The sequence below is a fragment of the Sarcophilus harrisii genome, chromosome 5 (genome assembly GCF_902635505.1).
Source record: "Sarcophilus harrisii chromosome 5, mSarHar1.11, whole genome shotgun sequence".
Classification (NCBI taxonomy): Eukaryota; Metazoa; Chordata; class Mammalia; order Dasyuromorphia; family Dasyuridae; genus Sarcophilus; species Sarcophilus harrisii.
The window spans coordinates 263,427,938-263,454,938 of record NC_045430.1 but is presented as its reverse complement, the minus strand read 5'-3'; the positions used below and the strand labels follow the sequence as shown (position 1 = coordinate 263,454,938).

At 38.3% G+C, this 27,001-nt stretch overlaps 1 protein-coding gene across 1 annotated transcript; it reads left to right on the top strand.

Moving 5' to 3' along the window:
- Positions 1 to 24,834: 24,834 nt before the first annotated feature.
- LOC100932463 (tripartite motif-containing protein 43-like) lies at positions 24,835 to 26,223 on the top strand. Its single transcript, XM_003772045.1, has one exon. It carries the CDS (start codon positions 24,835 to 24,837, stop codon positions 26,221 to 26,223), a length of 1,389 nt encoding a protein of 462 aa, XP_003772093.1.
- Positions 26,224 to 27,001: the final 778 nt, after the last annotated feature.

Sequence of the window (27,001 nt, the reverse complement as noted above, 5' to 3'; positions counted from 1 at the left end):
CTGTGCAATACTGGGCAAATCACTTTAACCCTGTTTGTCTCAGTTTCTTCATCTGTAAAATAAATTGGAGAACCCCAAATGTGATCACAGAGAATTAGACACTCCTGAAAAAAGAACAATAGCAAAACCCTCTGCTATTAGCCACTAGCTAGTTAGTATTTCTATGCTACTTTAAAGTTTGCAAAGGGCTCTACATATGCTCTCTCATTTGAGTCTGACAGTAAGCTGAGATGTAGGAGCCATTATCATTCCTAATTTATAGATTAGGAAACTGAGTTTGAGAGATGCTGAGTGACTTGCTAGAAAATGTCAAGGAATCCTGACTCCAAATCCAACGCCACATCTCTTGTGTTACCCAGGTGCTACTCCATGCAAGATATCATGGGCTGAAATACAATTTTTTTTTAAAAGTCAACATCAAAATCTGGGGACAGGAAAGATAAGGAATGTGCATATTTGACTCAAGGAAGCTTCATGTGATTATTAGTTTAAAGGACTTTGGAAGATCCAGATTTTAACCTTGCTTCAGATACTCATTAGCCATATGACCCTTGGTAGGTCATTCAACCTCCTGATCTCAGCTGCATTATCTTTTAAATGAGTGAATTCTCTAAGGTCCCTTGTGGTTCTGAATCTCTGATCTTGTTATTCCTCTGAACATTTTTTAGATTTCTTTTGGTACTGGCCAAAGCTAAGAGTAGCTGAATCTGTTTGTTGCAATCTGCCATAAATACCCAAGCTTACCCTAAGAAGTAAGTGTACTTATTGACCATCAACCTGGATAATTTCTGTCCTCAGCCAGTTGCATTATTCTTGATTGTGTTTTTCATTCTCCCTTTCTCCATGATTTGTAGATTATTCCCCATTTGTGGAAAAGGTAAATACAACACTTGATGAATAAAATCCATGGGGCTTTGGTAAAACACGGGAAGTATTTTTCAGTCATTTTTCAGTTGTGTCTGATTCTTTGGAGTTTTCTTGGCAAAGTTCCTAGAGTAGTTTGCCATTTCTTTCTCCAGCTTCTTTGGAAGATGAGGAAACTAAGGCAAATAGAATGAAGTGGCTTGCCCAGGGTCACCCAGCTTGTCTGAGGGTGGATTTGAACTCGAGTCTTTCTCTCTCCAGATATGTTATTCTATGCATTATGGTGCCACCTAGAGGTCCATGGGAAATAAGTCTCTGCTGAATTGTAGAAACCAGGCAGAAAGGCAAGACCAGTACAACTCAGTAGAGAGGCTGAGACTGGGATGTGGGAGGTCAATAAGAACAAGATCTGCATCTTTTATGTAGAGTTGAAGTCATGTTACTCTTTTGCTTCTTAATCTTCAATGGTTTCCTACTGTCCACCAAGTAATTTTTAAATTTCTTGGCTGGTATTCAAGATTTTCTTTTTTTTTTTTCCTTTTTCAGTTTTGCTTTTGTCAAGGCATTCTATGCTTCTGTAAAGTCTAGGAAAATTCTATCATCTTAACAATCATTGTGTTCTTGGGCCTTTAGTCCTTTTGTTCTGAGTTGTTGGATTGCCCCCTTACACTTTCAATACCTCAGAAGGAAAGTGCAAGAAGGATGGAAGAGAAGGAGGAAGGGAAGATGAGAATAAGAGAAACAAAGGAAGTACAAAAAGCTAATATTTAATTCAGTAAAAATCTGCCTCTGAATTGGGAAATATTCTCTTCCATTTTTCTCAGTACCCCGTTTCCTATTATTTAAATTGTTTTTCTACATCATAGTTATTTCTGTACAGTTCGTTCCCATTGTATTACCTTTTTTCTTTTAACAAAGAGCTCCACATTTGGAGCTGTATACAACATTCCATATCCATAGTCTCTCACCATTCCAAGAATAAGAGGGAAATATATTTTCTTTTCTCTTCTTTGGAGTAAGATTGGTCATCTTGATTATGTAGTATTCCATTTATCTGGACAACTCATTTATAAAATAGGGGGTTGTTGACTGATAGGGAGTTTATGAAAGTCACTTAAATGGCAGCAGGGAGTTTGTCCCCATTTTGCTTATAGTTGCAGGCTGCAATAATATTTTTCCCTGGACAATAAAGCAGTGATTTGGGGAGGAGAAAGGGACGATTCCCTCAACTATATTGTGCCTGCTTGAGCAGATGGATTCTTCAGGAATAGAATGCGCAACACAGGCTCACCTTTCCCTCTGTGCACAGACAACATTATTAGTTAATTAGTCTCTTCCCCCTGACTGGGCTATGGATGTTCCCAGCTCCTGTGGCTTCCCAGGATGTTGAAACAGCATGCTACATGATGGGGAAGGGAACTCTGAGATGAGAAGTGAAACCTTCTTTCTGATGCAGCCTCTGGAGGACAGAATATGGTGGTCTTGGTTCAGCTCAATGCATTATAACTGTTAGCATTCAGGATTGAGAAATAGGGTCTGTGGCTACTGGAAGTTGAGGACAGTGATAATAGATACTTGTGGGGGGGGAAAGGAGGTAAAAGGGGAATGGAATTGCTAGAAACTGTGGAGAAAGATTTGGGGTTGAGCTCCATGAGCCAAGAGAGAATGGTGTCATTTCTTGTTTTGGTAGCCCCTCAGTGCCTGGAATATAGTAGGTATGGAATAATTGCATGTTGGGTTGATTGATTACTAACAACAAGAGCTATTTTAAAGTGGAATGAGATACCCTGGAGGTGGTGGGCCTCCCTTCTCTAGAGAAGTTAAATGAAGGCAGGGTAACTACTTGTCAGGTATGCTGTTGAAGCAGCAAGGTATCATGGGTCAACTTGGCAGGGGCTGGATTCTAAGCTCTTCTCGGAATGCTAACTAATTATGGAACTGAACAAGTCATTTAATATCATTAAGCCCCAATCTTCTCATCTGTAAATGGGGAAAATGATAATGCCAATTTAATTGGTTGATTCTAACTTTGCCAAACCTGGAAGTAATACAGAATTGACAGCTGTTGGAGAGGAGAGTTCTTGATAATTCATTCATTCAATAATCAGGGATTCAGAGTAAAAAAAAAAAAAAAAACCTAGGTAGCTATGATCTCAAGAAGCTTATGTCCTATTGGTAAATTACAGGGTTTTTTTTTTTTTTTTGTGGCTTCTTTCAACTTTTGGATTTTACAAAATGGCAGACTGAGTCTAAAAGACAACTGTCTTTTAGACTCATACTGGTAGAGAACATAGAGGTCTTATAAAATCTAATTCCTCATTTTAGATAAAAAAGAAAGACTAAGGCCTAGAGAACTAAAGTGACTTGGCTACATTTATCTAACTCACAAATGCCTGAAGAACATATGTACATAGATATGTGGATTGCATATGAATATACATATACATATATATGGGAATTATATATGAATATATATGAATGGATATATGGAGTATCTATTTATCTGTTTATCCATCTGTCTATCTTTCTAACATATCTGTCTGTTTATCAATCTATCCATCTGTATATCTGTATATCTTTCTGCTTATCTTTCTATCATGTCTGTCTGTATCTATATGTCCATCTGACTATCTTTATATTACATCTGTCTATCTATCTATCTATCTTTCTCTCTTTGTTTCTATCATTATATAATGTCTATGTATGTATGTATATATACATCTGTCTGTCTATCTATTTATCATTTCCAATAAGGAAATTCCTTTTACCAATGTATATGTGCCTGTTCTGCAATTCATGATCTTAAAGAGTTGTTTGGTTCAATGAAAGATTGGGGCCTGCCTTGATCGTATAGACAGTACATATCAAAGGCAGGTTTTGAACCCTGATCTTTCTGACACCGAGGCGTATGTCACACTGCTCTCAATGTTGTCTGACCTGTCTGGATTTTTCTATACTAATATAAGTGTGCATTCTTGCCCAATAGAATATAAACTCTTTGAGAGCAAAGGTTATTTCCTTCTTACCTCTGTGTCCCAGGAGCTTCTCATAGTGTAAGGCACTTGGCAGCTCTCAACAAATGCTTCCTGCATCATCAGGATGAATGTAAGCCTCTTTTCTGAACTCCTTACCATTGCTGTCCCCAGATGTATCACTTTTTAAAAGTGCACATTTACTTTTAAAGAAAAAGAAAACTTTTAAAAAGGACATCTTTGAAAGTGAAAATTCTTGAACTTAAAAATGACAAAACATCTCCAGTTCATTGAACCTCAAAAGCAGAATCCCCCGGCAGTATTCTTTGAACAAATATTTTCTTTGTGATATTTGGTCTGCGACTAACAACTTCTTACTCGAGGTGCTCTTATCAGCAAGTCATAGAGATGCCTTTAGGTCTTTGGAAGGCCTACAAGATTTGGGAACTTCATTTTTCTTCTATTTCTCCTGAATGACAGAGCCTTTCTTGTCTCTGGACCATAATTTTGGTAGTAGAATGGACCTAGAGATTATTCAATCTAACTCCATTTTATAAATGAGAAACTGAGGCCCAGAGGCAATGATTTTCCCAAAATTATACACATAATTAACAGAGTAAAGATCTGATTAGAGTGGTTGAGACTCTGGCTTGCACAGAAGACTTGTGAATTGTTATTATTATTATTAGTCTGTGACATACAGATAGTATATCACAGTTGAATACAAGAAGACTTGGGGTTCAATATCTCATTCTTTCTCCTTCACCTTTACCATTTCCTCCCTTTTCCATCTGTCCCTTCTGTTTATGTTTCATTTTCTTCACTGACCTCAATGAAATCTGAGGCTTTTGAACTCTGGATATGATTCTACCATGTTCCCTTATTCATACTCCAGTACTGACTCTTGCTCCCATCTTCTATAGTTATCTTCTAAAAAATTCAGACTGCTTGAGAGTTCCTTATGAATTCACAGCAGCCTCTTTAGGCAACTCACCCTTTTCTCTCTTCATAAGAATTATTTTCATTTTATATTTTCAGCATTTCCTTCTAGAGTCTTCCATCCTTCTTGGACTGATTTTGTACAAGGACATTCATAAGAGAGAGAGAAAAAAAAAACACTTGCCCAGTTGGAAACTGTCTACTCCGTATCATCAATCAGATGATTTGTAAAGTAACCTGGGAAGTCAAGGCTTTACAAGGGAAATTCAAATGACTGGAAAGTAGATTTTATCACCTTCCCTTTCTCTCTGTCTCTGTTTTCTCCTCTCCCTCTTTCTCTTTTCTTCCACTTCTCTCTTTCTCTCCTCTCCATTTGTCCTTCTATTCCCTCCTCCATCTCTCCCTCTCTTCTCTTTTTCTCTCTCCTCCTCTTTTCTTTCTCTACCTCTTTGTTTCTCTGTCTGTCTCTGTCTCTTTATCTCTCCCTTTCTCTCCCTCTTTTTTTCTCCCTGTCACTCTCTCTGTCTGTCTCTCTTTTGATGTTTCTTCCCCCTCCTTTTCTCTTCTTCCATATCTCCTTCTTCATCTTTCTCATCTCCCCTTCCTTCTCTCTCTCTCCCTTTCCCCCTTCTTCCTCTGTCCTACTACTTTTGTTTCTCAGATCTTCTCTCTTTGTATCTATGTTTCTGTCTCTGTGTGTCCTCCCTTTCCCACTCATCCTGATAATTTTCTTATTTTTTTGGTTTGTATTGGAAGAAGAATCTTATACAAATGATCAATCAACAAGTACTTGTTAATTATCTGTTACATGGAAAGGATTGTGCTGGGATTTGACAATTCAATTATAAAGAATGGGATAATCCCTTCATGCAAGGAGTTTACATTCTAATGAACAAAATAGTAAGTCCCAAATCACAAAAGCATTTTATAAAACATCTTATTTTTCAGACCTTTCCAAAACCAACCCTACCTTCTTTGGGGGCAGGGAGGGAGATTAACTACTTCCGGTCACAATGAAAAAGTATTTCACATTAAAGGATTTGGTTGCTATACTCTTGCCCATAAAGGACATGGTTGGACAACAGCTGACAATATCACATCAGATCCTAAAAGTTTCATCTGTAGTTTTATTTTTTGAAAAGGACAATTTAAAGATGAATTTTTGGATTGGTTTGTTAGTTTATTCCAAGTCTGGAAATAAACCATAAATAAGCCTCATCCTTCAAACTCTAGAATACCCTACCTATGCAGGGGAGTCCCCAGAGTTCAGGGCATAATGTATACTTATGGATCATTTATCTTTATTGAAATCTCTTTGTTGCTATAGCAGAGTATTTCTAATAGCCCTATGCATTTGTTTGACTTACTTAATCCTTCTGTAAGAAGGAAGGCTTTACCATCAACTAACACATTTGATTAAAAGAGACGGGTTATTTCCCTATTTCAGAGCTTCCAAACAGGTAATCATTTCTAAAATATTGAAGATTTCATGAAAAGAGCATGCAATTGGAAAGCAGATGACCTGGGCTTTAGTTCTGGGCTTGCCACTGGGGTTAAAGTTCTTAAGGAATACATAGAAGTGTGGTCAGAAGCAAAACTTGCAATCAGTAGACTTGGCAGGCACAAGACGGGCAGGGACAGAGGGATGTATCAGGGTTGGGCAGGTTTGTATGATCTGACTACTGTAGGCTGGAATGTAGACAAGAGGGAGAAAAGATTTATGGCAGTTCTCAATAACTGATAACAAATTCATGATTTTGTTATTTTAAAAATATTTTAATAACTGTATTTAAATGTCATAGTTTTCCTTTGAATACCTATGCATTTTATTTTTTGACATTTAAAAACATTATTCTGGGTTCATGGAATTGTAAAAGGAGTCCAAAACACACACAAAGTTGAGAACCTTCTGCTTTCAAGACTCATTTTTCTCCATCATTCTCCTCCATATCCCCAGTGGTGATCCATACCCCAGCTCTCTGATCATAGGGATAATGGAAAGTAAAGTTTTAGCAGCTTTTTTCCTTCTATTAAAAGCCCCACTGTCCAGGTCAAAGGGATCCATTTACTTATTCATGTAAAAACACTTTTTTTTTTCTGATATCTTCTGGGGGACCTTGGAGTAAAGGGCAGTCATTCATCAAAAAGCAGTTAGGTCAAAAAAGAGATTAAAAAGCACCACATAACATTGTGAGATTCATGTCTTACTCAGAAATGTGACCAATCCTTACTTGCCTGAATTATTCACAAAGAAGCTCTAGGTTGGTTCAGCTTAGAAGTCAGCATCAGAGAGAACAGAAGTGGCACATGCCCTTCCTTTGAAATATTGCCCCACAGAGCCACTGGAGGCTTGTTATCCTAAAGCTAGGAGGAATCCCAGAACTGGTGGGAGAATGAGAGAAGATAGCCTGCCACAAATAAACCGGGGCAGAAAAAAAATAATGCAGGCCTTCAAATATCAGACAGACTGGGGATCTGTGTTTTTTTTTTTTTAAAGAGGAATAATTGTGATTATCCACAGATAGTTTATTCCCCTGCAGGCTCAGTTCCTGATATAGTTCTCCTTTATCTTAACCAAATACCTCTTCTTTCCTGTCACAAGATGGGTAAGCATCATATATGTTACTTTCCCTCATTTCCAGTATCAGGGATTTTATCTGATTTGGCAGCATTTAAATCAGGTTCATTTCCAGTTCTGGCCACCAGCATCCTATTGCTTGGATGGAAGAAATAAATTCAAACAATTTAAGTCAACATTTATTAAGCACCTCCTATGTGCCATACACTAGTAGGTGCTGAGATTAAAAAGACAAAAACATTAGGACATAACTTGCCACTATATATAATATATGTGCATCTATCTATCTTTAAGGTTTGCAAAAATAATTTGCATATATTGTCTCAATAGATTCACATAATAACCCTATGGTTTACAGCAGGCATTAAATAGCATGTTTTAAAGATGCAAAAAGATGGGCTTAAAAATAAAATCTTATGTCTTTCTAAGATATTGGATATTGAAAGAATCAAAGGACATTGGTTCATCAGGTAACCAATTGGCTTCTATGTAATTGGAAGAAAGGATACCAACATTTAAAGCTGGTAAAAATCTGGAAGGCCATCTCCTTCAATATTCTTATTTTATAGATGAGGAAACTGAGGCTCAGAGAGGCTAATTGGTCTGCCCAGGGTTACAAGGTAGTATGTGGAGTTTTAGAGCTAAAAGGATCTTAGAAACTTAATTGGCTCATTTACAGATGAGTTAATTATTAAAGTGATTCAAGTATCTCAAATAATGTCACTTAACCAGCAAAACAACAGAGCCCATTCTCTGAATTCAAAAGCAAGAGTTTCCTTTCTATTACATGCTGCTGAGAGATTCTCGTTGAGAAAACCTGGGCTCTGATACAAAATCTTCAGTTGGAAGATTGCTCTTCAAGGCCAAATCACTGCTCTTCCAATTTTACTATTTAGAAAAAGGGAAGAAATGCATAAGTATGAGGTAGAGTTGCATGGTTTTTAATTCCAAGTGGGTCAATAAGTTGTTGTGTGACTTTTCCTCTCTCAAATCTTCTTCTCTAAGCAGAAACCATGATTCCTCTACTTAACTCATAGGATTATTGTGAGGAAAAAATGTAGGGTGAGATCTGAATGTTGCCCATGAGATAGTATTAGAGACTCTATAATGATTTGCCAGAAAGAGTACTAAATAAGGAGTCAGAAGACTGTGGTTTCTGTTGGAGTAACTCAACTTGGCCAAGATTCTGGCTGGTGTATCATCTGAAACTAGCCTTGCCACCCATCTTGATTTCACCTTTTGGGTGCTCACCCATCTGCCACATCATGATTTCTGCCTATTGTGTTCCCCTTTGCTGCCAAGTTTGAGAAAGGGAGGATTGTCTGTATCATAACCATGTGAAGGAACTTAGGACTATAGATGTTGAGATGGAAGGGCACTTGGGGGTTATGTAGTCCTTTATTTTAGAGATGAGGACAGTGAGGCCCGAAGAGATTAAATGAATTAGTCTCAATCTCTAAAATGTTCTCATCTTTAAAATCTAAGACTGGACAATATGATAGATATCTGAAGAGCTTTCCAGCTCTCAGACTATGGTGAAGTCAATATATGAAACTGAGTCAACAGCTGCCATCTGGGCAGATCATTTTGAGCCAAAGTACAAAAATCTTATTCAACTCAGTTAAAATATAAATTTAAAACTCTGTTATTTTCATTTAAAAGTATAAATGAGATTGTATGATATAATATATAGGGAGCTGATTGAAACCAGGAAGCTTATGCTTTAGTTTCACTTTTGACATATAATAGTGGTGGGAGCCTGGGCAAGTCACTGAATGCTTTAACTGTTCTAATTCAGCCTCTAATGCTATAAAGTTGGAGAGAAGGGACCAATGTGTTGGGAGTGGAAGTTTCCTTATCCAGAGAGTCATCAATATCAATAGCATCAGGGGACTCAATCATTCACAAACATATCCCTATTGCACCTCTACCTTCTAGTCTTTCCTGGGAACAAAGAAGAAAAATGAAAAAAAGAAAACATGTTGTCAATCAAGACTGGCCAAAATATTAGCTGAGTTTATTCAATGTCCCATTCCCCTATACCTCAAGAAAAAGAGAGAGAAGTTCACTTTCTCATTTCTTCTCCAGCCTCAAGTTTTACACGTAAAATTACATAGTGTAATATTCTTCTCTAAAATATACTGTTTTCTGGAAGCAGGTTTCTTGGGGGGCTTCTGGAGGCAGTCTTCCTTTCAGTTCATACACTCCTATGGGGTAATTAATCTATTCTGAATTCTCTGCATATTGACCTTCACCTCCTAGTTGGTCAAAGGTGATTTGTATGTTAACTCCAGCTTGCTTATTGTGTTGGGCTTGAATCCTATATAATTCATGATACTCCAAAAGCCATAACAACTTGTGTCCAGATTCTAAACATGTCCTTGCTATGGATTTCCAATCACAAAGGGTTAAGATTTCATAAGCCAAATTATCTAGTAACATCTTAACATAAGATGATGTAGCCCCATAAAGAGTGCAACCTTTTTTCAAATCCTTAATTTTTTTCCAGATCAAAAGGAGTGTATCTTCTCCTTTGTTGACCTGAAGAGTTAAGCTCTTCAATCACAGGGTATGCATTTATTAAATCAGATACATCCTGTCCTTCATTTTTTGCCTTAACCAGTGCTTTTTGTAATCTTGTCATAGGCTATTTCATAGGTAGTACTGAATGTGTTACTGCCTCTCCCCCTCCTCCTTCTCCCTCCATCCATGAAGGGTTAATTGAGGGAGGTAGGTCAGGGGATGGGGAATAACCTAATTTCTCCTGCTGTGAAGCACCACACTTAAAATTGTACTTAACTCCATTCTTATCTGATTCTTCATCCTTATCACCTAGTTTAGTTGGAACCTCCCCCTCCTGCTCTTTTGTCTTTTTTTTATTCTATAACTTAAATAATTTCCTAAAGCCAGTTGTATTAAATTGTATGTATTAAGTGTATCTTTGGAAAATGAGTCGGGTCCATTTTCATTGTAGAATTAAAATAATTGCTCTCCTACTAATTTCCGCTCATTTGGATTCAATTCTTTTTCCTTAGAGAACCAAGGAGATGTGTACTGTACAGTTTTTAAAAGTTCAATGATCTGCTCCCAAATTATAATCAAACTTGGCTTTTCATAATTTGACAATGCTCTCTACACATTTTCCTTGAAGCAGAAAAGAAGGTGGTTTTCTAAATATTTGTCCCATTTTAGCTGAAATACTATTTTAGCCCTTTAACAAAGTTTCCTTGTTGTACTCACCCTAATTTCTGGGTCACAGATGAAGGTTCTCAATCCCTGTTTGGGTGCCAAAATGTAATATTCTTCTCTAAAATATAATGTCCTCTAGGAGCAGGTTTCTTGGGGGGCTGGAGGCAGACTTCCTTTCAGTTCAGTATAATCACCCCAAATGTAGCCAGGAGTTAAAGTTCAAATCCTTTATTGTCTCCTTCAAAGTCTTGTCTCCTTCACTTGGGGCTCCACTAGTTTTTCTGGAGGCCTATCTCTATTCTTGGTTCTGAGAGGCCTGCCTTCTTTGGCTTCTGAATCTCCCCAATTGAATCCTGGCTGAGGCTCTGAGAGCTTCCAGTGGGCTTGTACTTTCTGGTCCTGAGACCTTATATGCCCCACACTGAGTATATACCAATCATTATATCAATAGGAAACCATTATTTGTTGTAGCATTAAATCAATGCTAACCTAGATTTAACCACTGTCTCAATTCCACTTAACACCTTATATGAATCCCAACAACATAGTACTTCTTTTCAGTTTTTATTTTTCCATTTACATTGTTGTAGTCATGTGCATATCTTTGTCTAGTTCTGCTTATTTCATCCTTCGTCAGTTCACATAAGTTTTCTTTTTTCTATAATTTTCATATTCTTTGCACATTAGAGTAATATTCTATTACTTTTACATATCATAATATAGTCATTCCTCAACAGGAGGAATCTATCTTTACCCACTTTTTTTTACCAAAAAAGCCTGATCAGCTCGATGGCTAACTTACTCTATCTCTACTCAATTGGATTGCTTTTTGCATTTCCAGGTCTGTGTCTAGAATTGGAATTTGGTTTTTCCGAATTTCCAGTCCAGCTTTAACCTGCTCAGGGAGCAAATGACTCTCAACAGTTTTAGAGAAGAATACATATTCCATATCTTCAGTGGAACATAGTACCAATCTGTTGAGTGATAGAATTATGGACAGCAGTGGTTTTGATGTATGGAACAAGTTGCTGGGACCAGGAAGATTCCAGGGTTAGAAGTTTAGATTAAGCATCTTTGGTTAGCATCCAGACCAGAGGTTAGGAGCTCAGAACTATCCAGGAGTGAAGACAACCTGGCTTCAGCCTACCTTTCTAATCTTATTACATATTATTTTCCTTTATTTTATTTATAGTTTAATCAAACTGCCCTTGCTTTTCACATATGTCATTCATTCTCCCAACTCTGAATTTTCTTTTGCTGAATTTCACTACTTCTCTATAATCTGTAGTTTCCTTCACAGCTGAGTTCAAATGATAATCTCCCTACATGAGATCTTTCCTAGTGAATCTCCATACCTCCACAATTATCTTGTGTATATAATATCTTATGTATATAAATACATATATTTATGTATATGATATCTTGCCTGTTAGAATGTGCCTGGACAGTCACAGAAGTAGTTCATGCTGGAGATAGGATCTGAACCTATTAATTGGTCGTAAGGCTGGAATTCTTTCCAGTTTCTCATAAATCCCTCTCAGTTTCTGAGTAAGTCACTCCATGTTGAGAGTTACCATTCACAGAATAATTATAACATGAATCTCTAATGGGACATGATTTTTTTTCTCATTAGAATGACATAAAATTTCAAATTTTTAAAAAAGATGAATGCCTGTGGATCCTGAGGAACCAGAATTAAGAATTAGAACATGGGACAAACTTGCGCTAAAAAAGAATAAAGTTGTAACTAATTAGGTAGCCAATTATGGGAAAGGGCAGCCTAGTCATGCTCCATATTGTACCTTTAACCCTAAATGAACCCAAAACACTCAGAGCTATTTGTTTTCTTCTATAACTGTTAAAAATGTTTAAAACCATTGCTTTTAAAATCCAATTGCTTCTCTCAACAAGAGAACAGAGTATGAATCAGTCTTTAATTTGTAAAAACCAGTAGAAATCTTAGGATTAAATGAAGAGCCCAGGTTTAGTTTTCAGTTGAAATTGTTTTCTTAATTATCCATCGAAAAACCCACCTACAGGTCTTGATGAGAATGTAGAGGAGAGTTGATTGGGAGTCCTGTGCAGCTGTTCCTCATCCATTGCTGAATACCTGCAGAGGTGCTGCTTTGATAATGTAATGAGTACTTTCTTTTGCTGCCTGTCTAATTTCACAAGTCTCTAGTGTCCACAAGCACCAACTGTTATGGTACCCTGAGCCAAATCAGAATGTAAAACGCTGGGCTGTTGGCAGATACCCTCATTAAAAAGCTTCATTTTGAAGGGAAGGGGGATCATTCTTTAGTTGGAGTTGTAATCTCCCAGGTTTCCATCTGCCACGGGGATAGACCTCACTGTGTGCCAGTCAGTAAGGTTGACTAACCTTAGAGGGGAGAAAAAGACCTTGTCAAAATATTTGTGGGGAAAAGAGGGTCTGAGGTAACTAGAACCCTGTGCCAGAGTCCATCCAAAGAGCTACCAGTGTTAACAAATCCAGAGGGCTGGACAGGAGTGCTGAAACAGGAGAGTACAGTGGCCAAAGATGCAGTGGTGGAGGTGGTGTGCTTTTCAGCGTGAATACTAAAGACAAGAGTACAGAGTTCTAGTGAAAGACAATTTGTCTCATGTAAGACCTAAATCAAAGGTATAAACAGAAATCTCTCTTCTTCTTTCTTCGCTCCTTTCCCTCTCTCCTCTTTCCTCCCCCCTCTTTCCTCTCTCCTCCTCTCTCCTTCTTTCCCTCCCTATATCTCTCCCTTTTTCTTTTCCCTCCCCCCTATTTCCCTTCCTCTTCCCCTCTTTCCCCCTCTTCTTTCTCCCTCCCTCCCTCCTCCTTATTCTCTCCCCCTCCTCCCCGTTCCTCTCTCCCCCACTCCCCTTTGCTATCTCTCCTTCTACCTCCCTCCTTCTCTCTCTCTCTCTCCCCTTCTCTCCTTCCCTCCATTCTTCCTTTCCTCCTTCCCTACGCACAGATCTAAGTGATTACTAATGGATTGCTCTTTTCTCTCTCTTCTGTTGCTTCCATTGAGTATAGGAACAACTCAACATAACAGCTATATTGATCTTGAATGAAAATGCAGGTTTCCATAAATTTCTTGGAATAGCAGAGTTTCCTCCCTCTTTGTCACTAACTAACCCTATTTGAAAAACATCTAATAAATATAAATAAAATCCTCAATTGACCTAGCAAGTTGCTGGATCTTGAGCAGTCCATTTGCATGTCAGTCAGGAAAAGCAGCTAAGGATTGTTGGAGGCAATTTATTTTCCCCTAGATGTGAATTGGCTTTTTCACTGACTATTCACTGATCTAAGTAAATCAGAGGGGCTGAAAGTTTGAAAGCAGACGCATAAATCTTGGTAAGAATCGCAATGTAGTGAGAGTTTAGAAGGGAGTCAATTATGAGAAGTCTTCTCACTCTAGAGATATGTCTGTCCATGTTGCTTCCCTCCCATGCCCATTTGTGAGTTCTTCCTTTGGATCACTATTTCAGGAGGTGCCCAGGCCATCTATGTTCATGTCTCCCCTGCCTTTCTATACTTTGTCCCTTTGTCCCTCTGTGGGTACCCTTTTTCTCTTACTATTTCCCTTTTGAATTATCTTTTCTTCATTAGCATATAAGCTTCTTGAAGGTAGAAACTGGGTTGTTATTATTATTATTATTATACTGGGTTATAATATTCCTAAGGCTTAGCACAATGCCTAGAATGTAATAACTGCTTAATAATTTCTCGTATTCCCATAGACATTTGATTACTGCCCTTATAGAGTAGCATCAATATGGGCCTTTTCTTAAGACATAGAAGAAATCTATTTGGGGCTTCATCTTTTTTTTAAATTTTTTTTTAATTTAATAGCCTTTTATTTACAGGTTATATGCATGGGTAACTTTACAGCATTAACAATTGCCAAACCTCTTGTTCCAATTTTCACCTCTTACCCCCCACCCCCTCCCCTAGATGACAGGATGACCAGTAGATGTTAAATAAATTAAAATATAAATTAGATACACAATAAGTATACATGACCAAACTATTATTTTGCTGTACAAAAAGAATCAGATTCTGAAATATCGTACAATTAGCTTGTGAAGGAAATCAAAAATGCAGGTGGGCATAAATATAGGGATTGGGAATTCAATATGGGGTTTTTAGTCATCTCCCAGAGTTCTTTTTCTGGGCGTAGCTGGTTCAGTTCATTACTGCTCCATTGGAAATGATTTGGTTGATCTCGTTGCTGAGGATGGCCAGGTCCATCAGAACTGGTCATCATATAGTATTGTTGTTGAAGTATATAATGATCTCCTGGTCCTGCTCATTTCATTCAGCATCAGTTCGTGTAAGTCTCTCCAGGCCTTTCTGAAATCATCCTGTTGGTCATTTCTTACAGAACAGTAATATTCCATAATATTCATATACCACAATTTATTCAGCCATTCTCCAACTGATGGACATCCATTCAGTTTCCAGTTTCTAGCCACTACAAAAAGGGCTGCCACAAACATTTGTGCACATACAGGTCCCTTTGCCTTCTTTATAATCTCTTTGGGATATAAGCCCAGTAGTAACACTTCTGGATCAAAGGGTATGCACAGTTTGATAACTTTTTGAGCATAGTTCCAAACTACTCTCCAAAATGGTTGGATTCGTTCACAACTCCACCAACAATGCATCAATGTCCCAGTTTTCCCGCATCCCCTCCAACAATCATCATTATTTTTTCCTGTCATCTTAGCCAATCTGACAGGTGTGTAGTGGTATCTTAGAGTTGTCTTAATTTGCATTTCTCTGATTAATAATGACTTGGAGCATCTTTTCACATGACTAGAAATAGTTTCAATTTCTTCATCTGAGAATTGTCTGTTCATATCATTTGACCATTTTTCAATTGGAGAATGGCTTGATTTTTTTATAAATTAGAGTTAATTCTCTATATATTTTGGAAATGAGGCCTTTATCAGAACCTTTGAGTGTAAAAATATTTTCCCAGTTTATTGCTTCCCTTCTAATCTTGTCTGCATTAGTTTTATTTGTACAAAAACTTTTCAGTTTGGTATAATTGAAATTTTCTATTTTGTGATCAGTAATGATCTCTAGTTCTGCTTTGGTCATAAAGTCCTTCCCCTTCCACAGGTCTGAGAGGTAAACTATCCTGTGTTCCTCTAATTTATTAATAATTTCATTCTTTATGCCTAGGTCATGAACCCATTTTGACCTTATCTTGGTGTACGATGTTAAGTGTGGATCAATGTTTGGGGCTTCATCTTAAACAGATCTGGTAACTACACAGAATATCATGGTTTCTATCTGCACCCTAAACTCAGTCAGTCTTTGTGTACCTGTTAACTTATTGTTGACAAGTCAGAACTGGGTGAGGGAGTGTGGATGATTCAGTTGTTAGTTCTGTTGTTGTTACTGTTGTAGTCTTTCAACTACTACTTTGTAACCCTACCAATATGCAACCTAAGTTTTATCCTTTCTTGATTCATCTAGGTTTTTTTGCCCTGAGAGTCACACTGTAGCAAAATCCAAAGAGACACTTGATCTAATGTGTTTGTGCACTTGTGTAAATTTGGGTTAGTGCTCTCTTCTCTCTGATAGTGTTCCAGAAATAGCCAGCAGTTTCTCATTTTCATGTGGCTTCTAGAAATAAATGGCTCTCCAAGGCTATTAAGCTCTAAGGAACTGTTATTTTGTCTCCATGTTCCGTCTGGTATTGCAGACCCATTTGTGCAGCTGTTGCTTCAGGACATAACTTGCAGAATTCTAGACCATGGACAGCTCCAGGAGATTATCTGCTTAGACAAGTTTGAGGAGCATAAAGGAAACAACAGGTATGGTGTGTGTGTGTGTGTGTGTGTGTGTGTGTGTGTGTGTGTCTGCCTATGTGTAGGTACTGGGAAAGGATTAACAAATTTCTGAGAGAGGTAGAAATTGTAAAGTATAACATTTAGTCTTGAGCTCAGGAGACATATCCCTCCTAACAATATTGGCTGGTATCTTCCTATTTGGACTAATTATTGCTGCTAACTAATTGTTAAGCTCTCCTTCATAATCACTGGTTTAAATACTGGGAGTGTTGTGGGCACTCTCTAAATCTGAGGACCTGTGGCAACTCCTAAGTCACCTTGGTCTATTTTTGATTCACTTAAACAACCCTGGAAAAGGGTTTTGTGAAATTTCAAAAAAAAAAATTGACCTAGTCACATCACCTTTGCCATAGGATTTCCAAAGCATCTGGGCCAAGGGTCAGACAGGCATGGTAAACTTGGTGACTTGGTGATGCTGGACAATTTTGTTCTTTGGTTGGAAGACTGGAGAAAAGGAGGTAGAAAGCTTTGACCAAAAATCACCTCACTCTCTTATCATTCATAGGAAAATAGGAGAGTGCTGGTGTTTTTCTGCTCTGATAATGCAATTAGATGAGAAGGTACAGTGAATGAAGCCCATCCTTCTGCCTGAATGATTTGCAAGGCTGTTTGAATTTCCATAATTGTTCTAATTGAGGATTATTCTGTCAATTTGGAAACTTGAAATAAATAAATTCAATAAACTGATTTGATTTTGTGTGGCCTCCGAATGTAATTCAATCCAAAGCACCTGGAGAGATTTATGGTTCTTTAAGAAGAGTCTACATGGAAAGCAGGACAGCCTGAATATAAGATGCTTTATTCTAGCATTTATTCAGCTGACACCCTCTCTCCCCCCACCTTCAACAATGTTGACTCTACTTCATGGAGGCACAGTGGGGGGCTGCTACTGATTCCATTACTGTACCAAAATGCCTTCCTTCTGTCAGAATTCAGGGTCTTAGCAACTCAGCTTCTTGCCTCAGAGAGAAGCTACCATTTGAATTCATACTGTGTATTTTGAAAACTATTTAATTATTCCTGTGGAGAGCAGAGTAGTAGCCTTCTAACACTTTAGGTGCCAGCTGATAGTGTGCTGAGAAGCCAGGGGCTGCTGCTGAGCATATATTTGCAGTGTGTTGTTTGCATTTTCTCACTAACAAGCATCAGCCTAGTGCCTATGAAGCCTGATGCAAAGGCAATGATATGGGGAGAATTATATTCACTTAACAGGTTGCCACTAGCTTTCTAGCTTCCAAAGGCCAAAGTCAAGTTCTCTGTGGTTTAGTCACTCTCACTCAAGCTGTTTCAGGTAGCCTATTTCATCTGGATGGCTTCCAACATCAATGCCAGATTACAGAATGAAAAAACCATTTCTTGGCTTTGGGGCTTTTTCATATTTCCTTGTTTGTTATCATAAAGTGAGTTTGTGATAAATATGGATTTAGAACTCAGATCTTCCAGCTTTCAACTCAGCACACCTTTCTCCCCACCATATTAGTTGGAATGGATACTAATAATACCAGCTATGATAAGTTATATTGATAAAATGGTTGAGGAAAATGGCATCTTAGACAAAAATTGTGTCTGGGGGGTAGGAAGTTCATAATGTCAGTCATCACTGACACCTTTTTGTCATACACCCTTTATCAGTTGCTAAGTTTTAAAAATTCCATCTTGCAGCTTGTCTGCCAGCTTCAGCCTCCAGCTTTCTCTGAATCTTGGTTCTATTCCTCCAAATCCTTCGTTCTGCCCGACTGTAGTCTCTAGCTTGTCATTCTCCCGAATTGACTCCACTGACTCAGCTCCATTTTATGCTCTTTTAGAGGTGTAAACTCAAAGGTTGACTCCTCCAAGAGTGGCTTTATGAGAGGTGTAAACTTGGATATCTCCCGACTTGTGAACTCCAATGTGTGAACTCTCAAAGGTATAAACACAAGCATTGTATCTATCAATTCCTTTGAGTTAACACTAGGATTGTAACAGGCAGTGATCTCCTAATTTGTCTCCCTGCCTTTAGTCTCTTTTCTTCTAAACTATTGTCTCCAAAACAGAGAATCTGAGAGTGAGAAGGGACATTGTGTCTATAGTCCTAAAGTAATTTCTGGAGTTGTTCTGTAAATACTACTGCCAATATCCCCAGCCTCATCCTACATGGCTTACTCTACTCCAGTCCTGCAGTTTGAGTGGAAGGTCAATGGCAACATCCTGAATTCTTTTATTTTTTTTTTCTTTTTCAGGCAAAATCAGGGCATTGCTTGTGTGAAATCGAGACCAGAGAAAGACCTTAGCTTTAAAAGACTAAAGTCTCCCATTGCATCTAGGGTCATCTCTGTCTTTCTGATCTGTCTCTTGCCATTGGACCCAGATGTCTCTGGAGGAGAAAGTGAGGCAGATGATCTGGTACAATTATCTCTCACTCAAATCCAATTCAGTTGCATGTCATGGCATCATTTCTCTGAGTTTATGGTTTTCTTTGAAAATGAAGGACAAAACCCAAAATGTTGATCATACCTGTAATAAAGAAAAATGTAGAAGACCCATGTCTCTGCTCCCCTCTTCTTCCATATTACCCATTTTTGTAGCGACTTGGTGAAGTTGCAGACCTTTGACTTTCCTATATTTGTGTTATGTCTCTGATACTCCTCCTCTCTATTTCCCCACCCCCTCCACTAGACAGCATGATCAACACTGCTTACCTCTTAACATTCTAGCCCATTTCTTCAACTTGTTGTTTCCCAAACATGACATAATAGTACATCCTGCTATTTTCTGGGTTTTGGCACAAATTGTGCTCTACTCCTGGGATATACTTTGCCTATACCTTGACCTTTTGAAAACCCTAACTCACTTCAAGGCTCACCTAAATATCATCTTTTACCACATATCTTTTCTTTTTTTAAAATTTATTTTTGTTAGGTTATACATGTACATTCATTTTACATATTTCTATATCAACATTTTTGGGTTTTGTCCTTCATTTTCAAAGAAAACCATATTTTGGGAAAGAAAAATCAGAACAAAAGAAAAAGTCATGAGGAAAAGAAGGGGAAAAATAGTGTACATTGATCCATATTCAGGCTCCAAAGGTCTCTCTCTCCGAATGTGGATGGCATTTTCCAACAAAAGTTTATTGGGATTGCTATGGATTACTGGATTTCTGAGAAGAACCAAATCAATCAGAGTTGATTATTGTACAATCTTGTTGCTTTGTACAATGTTTTCCTGGTTCTTTTTGTTTCACTCAGCATCAATTTATGTAAATCTTAGGTTTTTCAAAAACCAGTCTATTCATCATTCTTAATAGAACAATAATATTCCATTACTTTCATATATCATAACTTATTCAACTATTCCCTAACTGATAGACTCATTTTCCAATTCTTTGCCACCACAAAGAGTCCCTGCAAACATTTTTGTGCATGTGAGTCCTTTTTCCTCTTTTATAATCTCTTTGGGATACAGACCCAGTAGTGATCCTGCTGGATCAAAGACTATGCAGTTTTAAAACCTTGTTAAAGCCCTTTGGGCATAGTTCTAATTACCAATCAAGAATGGTTGATCAGTTCACAACTCCACCAAGAATGCATTAGTGTCCCAGTTTTCCCATATCCCCTCCAACATTAATCATTATCTGTTAGAATTCTTACAAGGTGATAAGTAAGTGGAATTGAAGAGACAGTGGTTAAATATAGTTTAGCATTGATTTAATCCTACAAAAAATAATGGTTTCCTAGTGATATAATGATTCATTATCAGTGTGGGGCATATAAGGAGGAGCTGTCAGGGTCAAAAAGGAAAAGCCCACTAGAAGCTCATTCCAAGGGAGCTAGAGGCAGAAGCTGGCAGAGGCAAAGGACTAGTGGCAGGAGCTCTCAAAATCAAGTTGGGAGATAAGCCTCTAAGAAAGCTAACTGGGCTTCAGGAAAAGAGACAAGACCTTGAAGGAAACAATAAAGGATTTGGACTTTTAATCCCTGGCTGCATTTGGGGTGATTACACTGAACTGAAACTAAGGCTGCCTCCAGAAGCCCCCCAAGAAACCTGCTCCCAGAGAACATTATATTTTAGAGAAGACTATTACAATTATCTTTTCCTGACCAGACATTTTTTCTGATATCACAACTGTGAATCACCTTCCACTGCTGTTGTTTTTCAGTTGTTTCAATCATGTCCAATTCTTTGGGGTTTCTTAAAGATAGTAATTTTCCATTTCCTTCTTCAGCTTATTTTATAAAAGAAGAAGCTGAGGTAGACAAGGTTCAGTGACTTGTCCAAGGTCACATAACTAATATCTAAATTGGGATTTGAACTAGGGAAGGTGACTTCAGGTCCAGCACTCTAATCACTGAGAGCCAAGAGTCACCCCATATAGGCAAAGTTAAACAGTATTAATTTTAGACATTTTTGAATTTATTTATCTATATTGATGTTTTCCTTCTATTAGATGGTAAGCTCCTTAAGGTCAGGAGCTATTTAATTTTTTTTTCTCCCCAGCATGTTATACAATGCTCTGCACATAGTGGATGTGTAATAAGTGATTCTTGATTTGACTTGGCTTTTCTTCTCATTCAGTAATTGCTCCATTAGACTATTCTGCATAACTTCTGAATAATTTACTGGTTGGGGAGCATGCCTAAGTTGCAGGCAAGGTGGGCTCATTGCCCCCCAGCCCCTTTGGTGATTTCATATCACCACCTGTACTAATCTCCTTTCTTCCTCCTCAGCTTCAGTGATTCACCATCTGTGTCTGTCCACTTTTGCTCAGCTTCACCATTTCCAATTCAGCAAAATATTCAAGATCTCATTTACCAGAAAAAATCCCAGTTTCTTTCTGCAGCTGCCTCCTATTGCTTTTCTTGGTTTGCAGAACATTGACTGTCCTCACTCTTCAAATTGAAGACAATAGCCTATCCCACATTTTTATACCTCCATCTTTTCTTCAAGCAACTGCACATTTTTCAGTAGCTGACCACCTAATGAGATGGAGTGAAATAATGTCTCCAACTGTCCCATGTGTCTGACAGTGACAGATGTAGCTCCAATTTTCAATTAAAATAAAATAATTTTCAAAAAACAAAATGAAACAAACCAAGTAATTAAATAGCAATGGTGTCATAGACTAATTTATTAAATTAATTGCTTAGCCGTTCTCTTTGGTGAAAGGAGACACACACACAGCTTCTCTTTCTCTCTGTCTTGGCATTGTATGGCTCCCCTTACCATCAAGAGAACTTTGATACAGCTTTGATATTGTAGCTCATATTACAAATCTGATTTTTTGGATGCCTTTGACATAATGTTACAGGTGTTGCCTAGGGATGCTATGAGAAGTTTATGAACAGAAGGTGTGACCGTTTAAAGACTTTCTGGGAACTGCCAAGCAGATGAAGGCTTTGAAATCCAGGTACAGAATTCTTATCAGAGGGAATGAGAGTGGGGAGAAGAAGCATTGTATCATGCCTATTACATATTATACTCTATACTAAGCAATTTCTCCAAATATTAGCTCCTTTGGACTTTACAACAAACATTTGAGATATGCACTATTCTATCTTTTCTCCTCTCCCCGTTCCCCAAGATATAGGTTTTAATAATTCTTCTAAACATATCTCCATATCTATTTTGCTGTGGTTTTTCCATTGTGTTTTTATTTTTCTTTCATAACATGCAATAATATGGAAATATATTAAAAATGGTGGTATGTATATATATATATATATATATGTATTATATATAACTTATATCCAATTGCTTGCTGTTTTGGGGAGGGTAGGTGTGGTATTCTCTTCTTTTATATATAATATATGATGGTTCTCTGTGGGAGCAGGTTTCTTGGGGAGGTTTTCTGGAGGCAGCCTTAGTTTCGGTTCAGAGTAATAATCACTTCAAATACAGCCAGCTGATAAAATCCAAATGTTTAATTCTCCAAGAACTCTTGCAGCTTTGTCCTTTGCTTCTGCCTCTGCTTTCTTCAGCCTCCAGCCAGCACAAAGGTGGAAGATGGAATGAATCTGACTCCACCTCTGAGAGTGGGCTTGTGGGCTTCCTCCCAGAGTGCTCCTGGCTCTCAATCTCCCAGAGTGCTCTTCTCCAACTCCTGGCAATGTTCCTAACTAATTGACTGAAGCTCTAAGAGCTTCTTATATATGATCTCTTAAAGGTGTGAACACAAAGGTTGACTTCTCCTCTGAGGGAGGGATTAAGGGAGGTGTGAATTCACAAAGTTACAAAGTTCACTTTGTGAATCTCCCATACTTGTGAACTCCAATGAGTACTTAAATACATTAATGAGTTAGAGAATTTGCTAAGTACCATGCTAAATTGGGCAACTGACATCACTTGCTGTAAGGTGTGAATTGATGAGCATTGTATCAATCCCATTGAGTTAACACTAGGATTCTAACATCTCCCTTGAGTTATCACCTTGTTTCAAGTTCTGGCTCATAACAGGTAGGGAAGGAAGACAAGGAGAAAAGAAAATTGGAAATGCAAAAGTAAATGTTGAAAAATATCTTTATGTGTAATTAGAAAAAATAAAATTCTATTAAGTGTGTGGGGGAAGTCTTTATTGTTAAGACTCTGTGATATTTAAATTGTTTTTTATTACCTAGTTCCTTTACAGGAAAGTATTTTCTTCCTTAAGGTTCTGAATGTCCATTTGAAGTTGATTGGCTTTCTTTTCATGATTCACTTGGATTGCTCTTATTTTTTCCTAAATCTGTCTTGATTTTTGAAAACCAAGCCCATATAAACATTCCATGCATGTAGCAAATAGACACTGAGATAGACTCCCAGTTTAGGAGATGTAGACCCACAGAGAGGAGAACAAGTTAGTCAAAGGTCATAACAACTATTTGGAAAATAATTTGATAATCCCATTGGAATAAAATAAAAAATTTCTAATGATCATAAAGTGACAGCTAGGAGGCACATTGGATAAAAGCCCTGACCTAAAGTGGGGAAGATCCAAGTTCCTATAATCATGTCTGGTCTCAGATAATAAATATTAGTCATGTGACATTGAGCAAGTCATTTTCTTATGCCTCAGTTTCTTTATCTCTAAAAGTAGCTGGAGAAGGAAATGGCAAAGCATTACATTCTCTTTACCAAGAAGACCCCAAATAGAGAAATAGAGTTGGACACAAAGGAAATGAATGAACAAAACCAAAATTACACATAACCACAGCAAATGTTAGCATTTATTTCACCTTTATAATAAAAGGGAAAAAAGAAAGTAATTCAAGGGGAATAGGACAGTAAAAAGTAAAATCTATGTACCTCAAAGATCTGTGATAGATTCTAGGAACAAAACAAAATATAAAGAAATGAAAATCATACCCCTTAAGTGAGGTTTACTTTAATTACTGAAACAGAATTAATTGATTGTAAAACTTATAAAGAGGCAGATCCATGGAAAATAAGAGTACAGAATACTGGGAGTAATCCCTTTCAGCTTGCTGGGTAGAAATTTAGTCTCCTGTTAGTGACCAGGGAGTCGCTCCTTCATCATGAAGAAGTTGATACTTATTCTTTTTTAGGGAAGGTTGGAAATGGAGTGAACACAGCCAGGGAGCCTGGTGGTGGGTTGAGAACTCCTTCCTGGAGAAATGTTCATTGAGACATTCCTGGAAGTGGGGGGCTAGGGGAAAACATAGGCTTGACAGGAGCTGTGAAAGGAATAGAGTGGAATGTATAAATAAGAAAACTTGGAGAACATTGTAAAAGGCCAGAATGCCAGGAGAATATTCCAAGTACACCCCAACCCGAGGTGGAGACCTTTTATTCCATGGTTAAATGGCCTAGGATATGTCTGTAAATAGTAATTTCCTTCCTCCTTAAAAAAAGAAAAGGGTTCATGATCTAAACATAAAGAGTGATATAAGTAAATTAGAACAACATAGAATAGTTTACCTCTCAGGTCTGTGAAGCAAAAAAAGAGTTTGTGACCAAAGAAGAACTGGAGATCCTGAGTGAACACCAAATAGATAATTTTGATTATATTAAGTTAAAAAAAGTTTGAACAAAACAAAGGAAGACAATATTAGAAGGGAAGGAATAAACTGGAAAAAACCATTTTTACATTTAAGGGTTCTGATAAAGGACTCATATCTAAAAGAATTCAAACCATCAGAGTTGATCATTACATAATCTTGTTGTTGCTCTATAACATTCCTTCTTAAGGACATAGCAGGCCAATCCCTTTGGTGCAACATGTCCATTCAAAGGAGACAGCCAGAGGTGGGAACTCAGGGCCCTCAAGGCTGCCCCCACCAAGAAGAGTTAACAAGTTGCTCTGCAGGAATTAACACCTTCATGGGAAGGCCTAAAGGGGTGGGGCTACCTCCTATAAAAGCAGAGCATCCTTGTGCTCAGAAGTACTACCTTCATTGGAAAAGAAGTGTCTTCCTCTGGTTGCTGCAGACTAGAAGCAATTGGAAATAGAGAATGGCTGCTATTGTGAAATTTCTGAAGGAACTGCAGAGTGAGATCACCTGTAGCATCTGCAGGGGCTACTTTTGTGAGCCTGTCACCATCAGGTGCGGGCACAGTTTTTGTCGAGCTTGTCTCTCCTCCAGCTGGAGAGTTGGAGCCCCAGCTTTATCCTGCCCTGAATGTAGGCAAGATTACCAGGACAGGGAGATCCCGTTAGTGAACAGGTGCCTAGCAGAGTTGACTGAGCTGGGCAAAGAGCTCAGCTCCAAGATTTTGCAGAGCACTGAAGGACAGAGTCAGTGTGTCACTCACAAGAAACTCTTCAAGCTATTCTGTGAGGAGGATCAGACAGCACTGTGTGTGACATGTTGTGAAACCCCAGAGCATAAGTCTCACAAGATCTCTCCCGTACAAGAGGCTGCTCACAAATACAAGAAGGAGCTCGAGCACATTCAGAGTTGTTTGGGGAAACATCTGGAGGAAGATGAAAAACTTCTTGCTCAGGAGGAGAGACTTGCTGTTCACTGGTCCTTGATATTCACGGGAGAATTCCACAATATGCACCACTTGCTGATGGAAGAAGAGAACTTATGTCTTGAAAGGATAAGACAAAAACAGAAGGCCAGCCAGGACAGACTATCCCAGCACATGCAAAGCCTGCAGGACCTCATGCAAGAGCTGCAGGAAACAAGCCACCAAGCCGATCTGGATCTGCTGCCGGATGCCAAGCAGCTGCTGGGGAGGAGCAAGGCTGTGTTGGCCCAAAGGGCCAAGGCTGTCACCCCAGAACTGAGAGAACATCCCATCCCTGGCCTGATTGAGATGCTCAACAGATTCAGAGTGGACCTCACTTTGGATCCTAGATCAACTGATTCCTATGTTTCTGTTTCTTGGGATCTCAAGAGTGCCAAGGCTGAAGAGGACTGGCAGGTGAACACTGAGGACTCTTGCCATCCTGTGATTGCTAGGGAAGCCTTCAGCTCAGGCAGGAAGTACTGGGAGGTGGATGTGACTCAAGTACCTCAGTGGCTGCTGGGGATCTACACTCCCTTCTTGAGGAGGAAAAGGGCCAGGAACATGAAGTGTAGCTTTGTTTTCTTGCTTCACTGTGTCAAGAAGGAAGGAGGTTACTATTTACAGACCTGTCCTGGGCCACTGAACCATCGAATGAAAGGCCCTCTACCTCGGGTTGGGGTGTACTTGGAATATTCCTCAGGCACTCTGGCCTTTTACAATGTTCTCCGGAGTTCTCTTATTTATAAATTCCATTCTATCCCCTTCACAGTCTCTGTCAAGCCCATCTTTTGTCCTGGCCCCCCACTTCCAGGAATAAATCCTGGCCCCATGACTCTCTGTCCAGTGGACTCTCATCTGTGTGCTTGCTGCTATTCCTCTCAATGAACATTTCTCCAGGGAGTTCTCAACTCCTCTCTGGCTGTGTTCACTCTATTTCTAGCCTTCCTTGAAAGAGAATATCTATCACCCCCTTTATGATCAACAAGAGGCTCCCTGCTTACTAACTGGAAACTAGACTTTCCACCCTGAAATCTGAGGGGTTCAGTCCCCACTGTTTTGTATTCTTCTTTGCTATGTTCAGTTATTTTCGACAATGTTAAACTTTTCTCAACTATTTAAAAGCATACCTGAGCAATCTGGTTCTGTTGTCTTATGTTTCATTTCTTCTTAGAATTCATCACTACAATGTCCATAGATTTCAACATTTTCTAATAATATTCCCTTTGGATTGCAGTAAACTTTCCATTTTGCTTTATTTAATATAAAATGAAAAATAAAATTAATATAAAATGAATAAAAGATCTTTGTTCATAGAGGACTTTTCAGGTTTTGTTTTTTTCTGAGAATATCCTGCTCATCATTTCCAAAGAATAATAATATTGCACTGGAGAAATTTGCTTCAAAAATTTGTTTACAATTACTATTGCCTCTTGTATTTCCTCTCCCTCTCTCTCCTGTCACTTTGCCCTCCTCCAAAGTGTTTTGCTCCTCATCAGTTCTTCCCACAAATACCCTCTCTTTTAGAATCCCATTCCCCTCTCATGTTCCTGCAGGGCAAGAGAGATTTTTGTGCCCCTATTTAGTATGTATAGAACTAACTTTTTAAAGAATATTTATCTCACTGCTGGGAAAATGGGAAACTGGTATTGACATGGAAAGATTC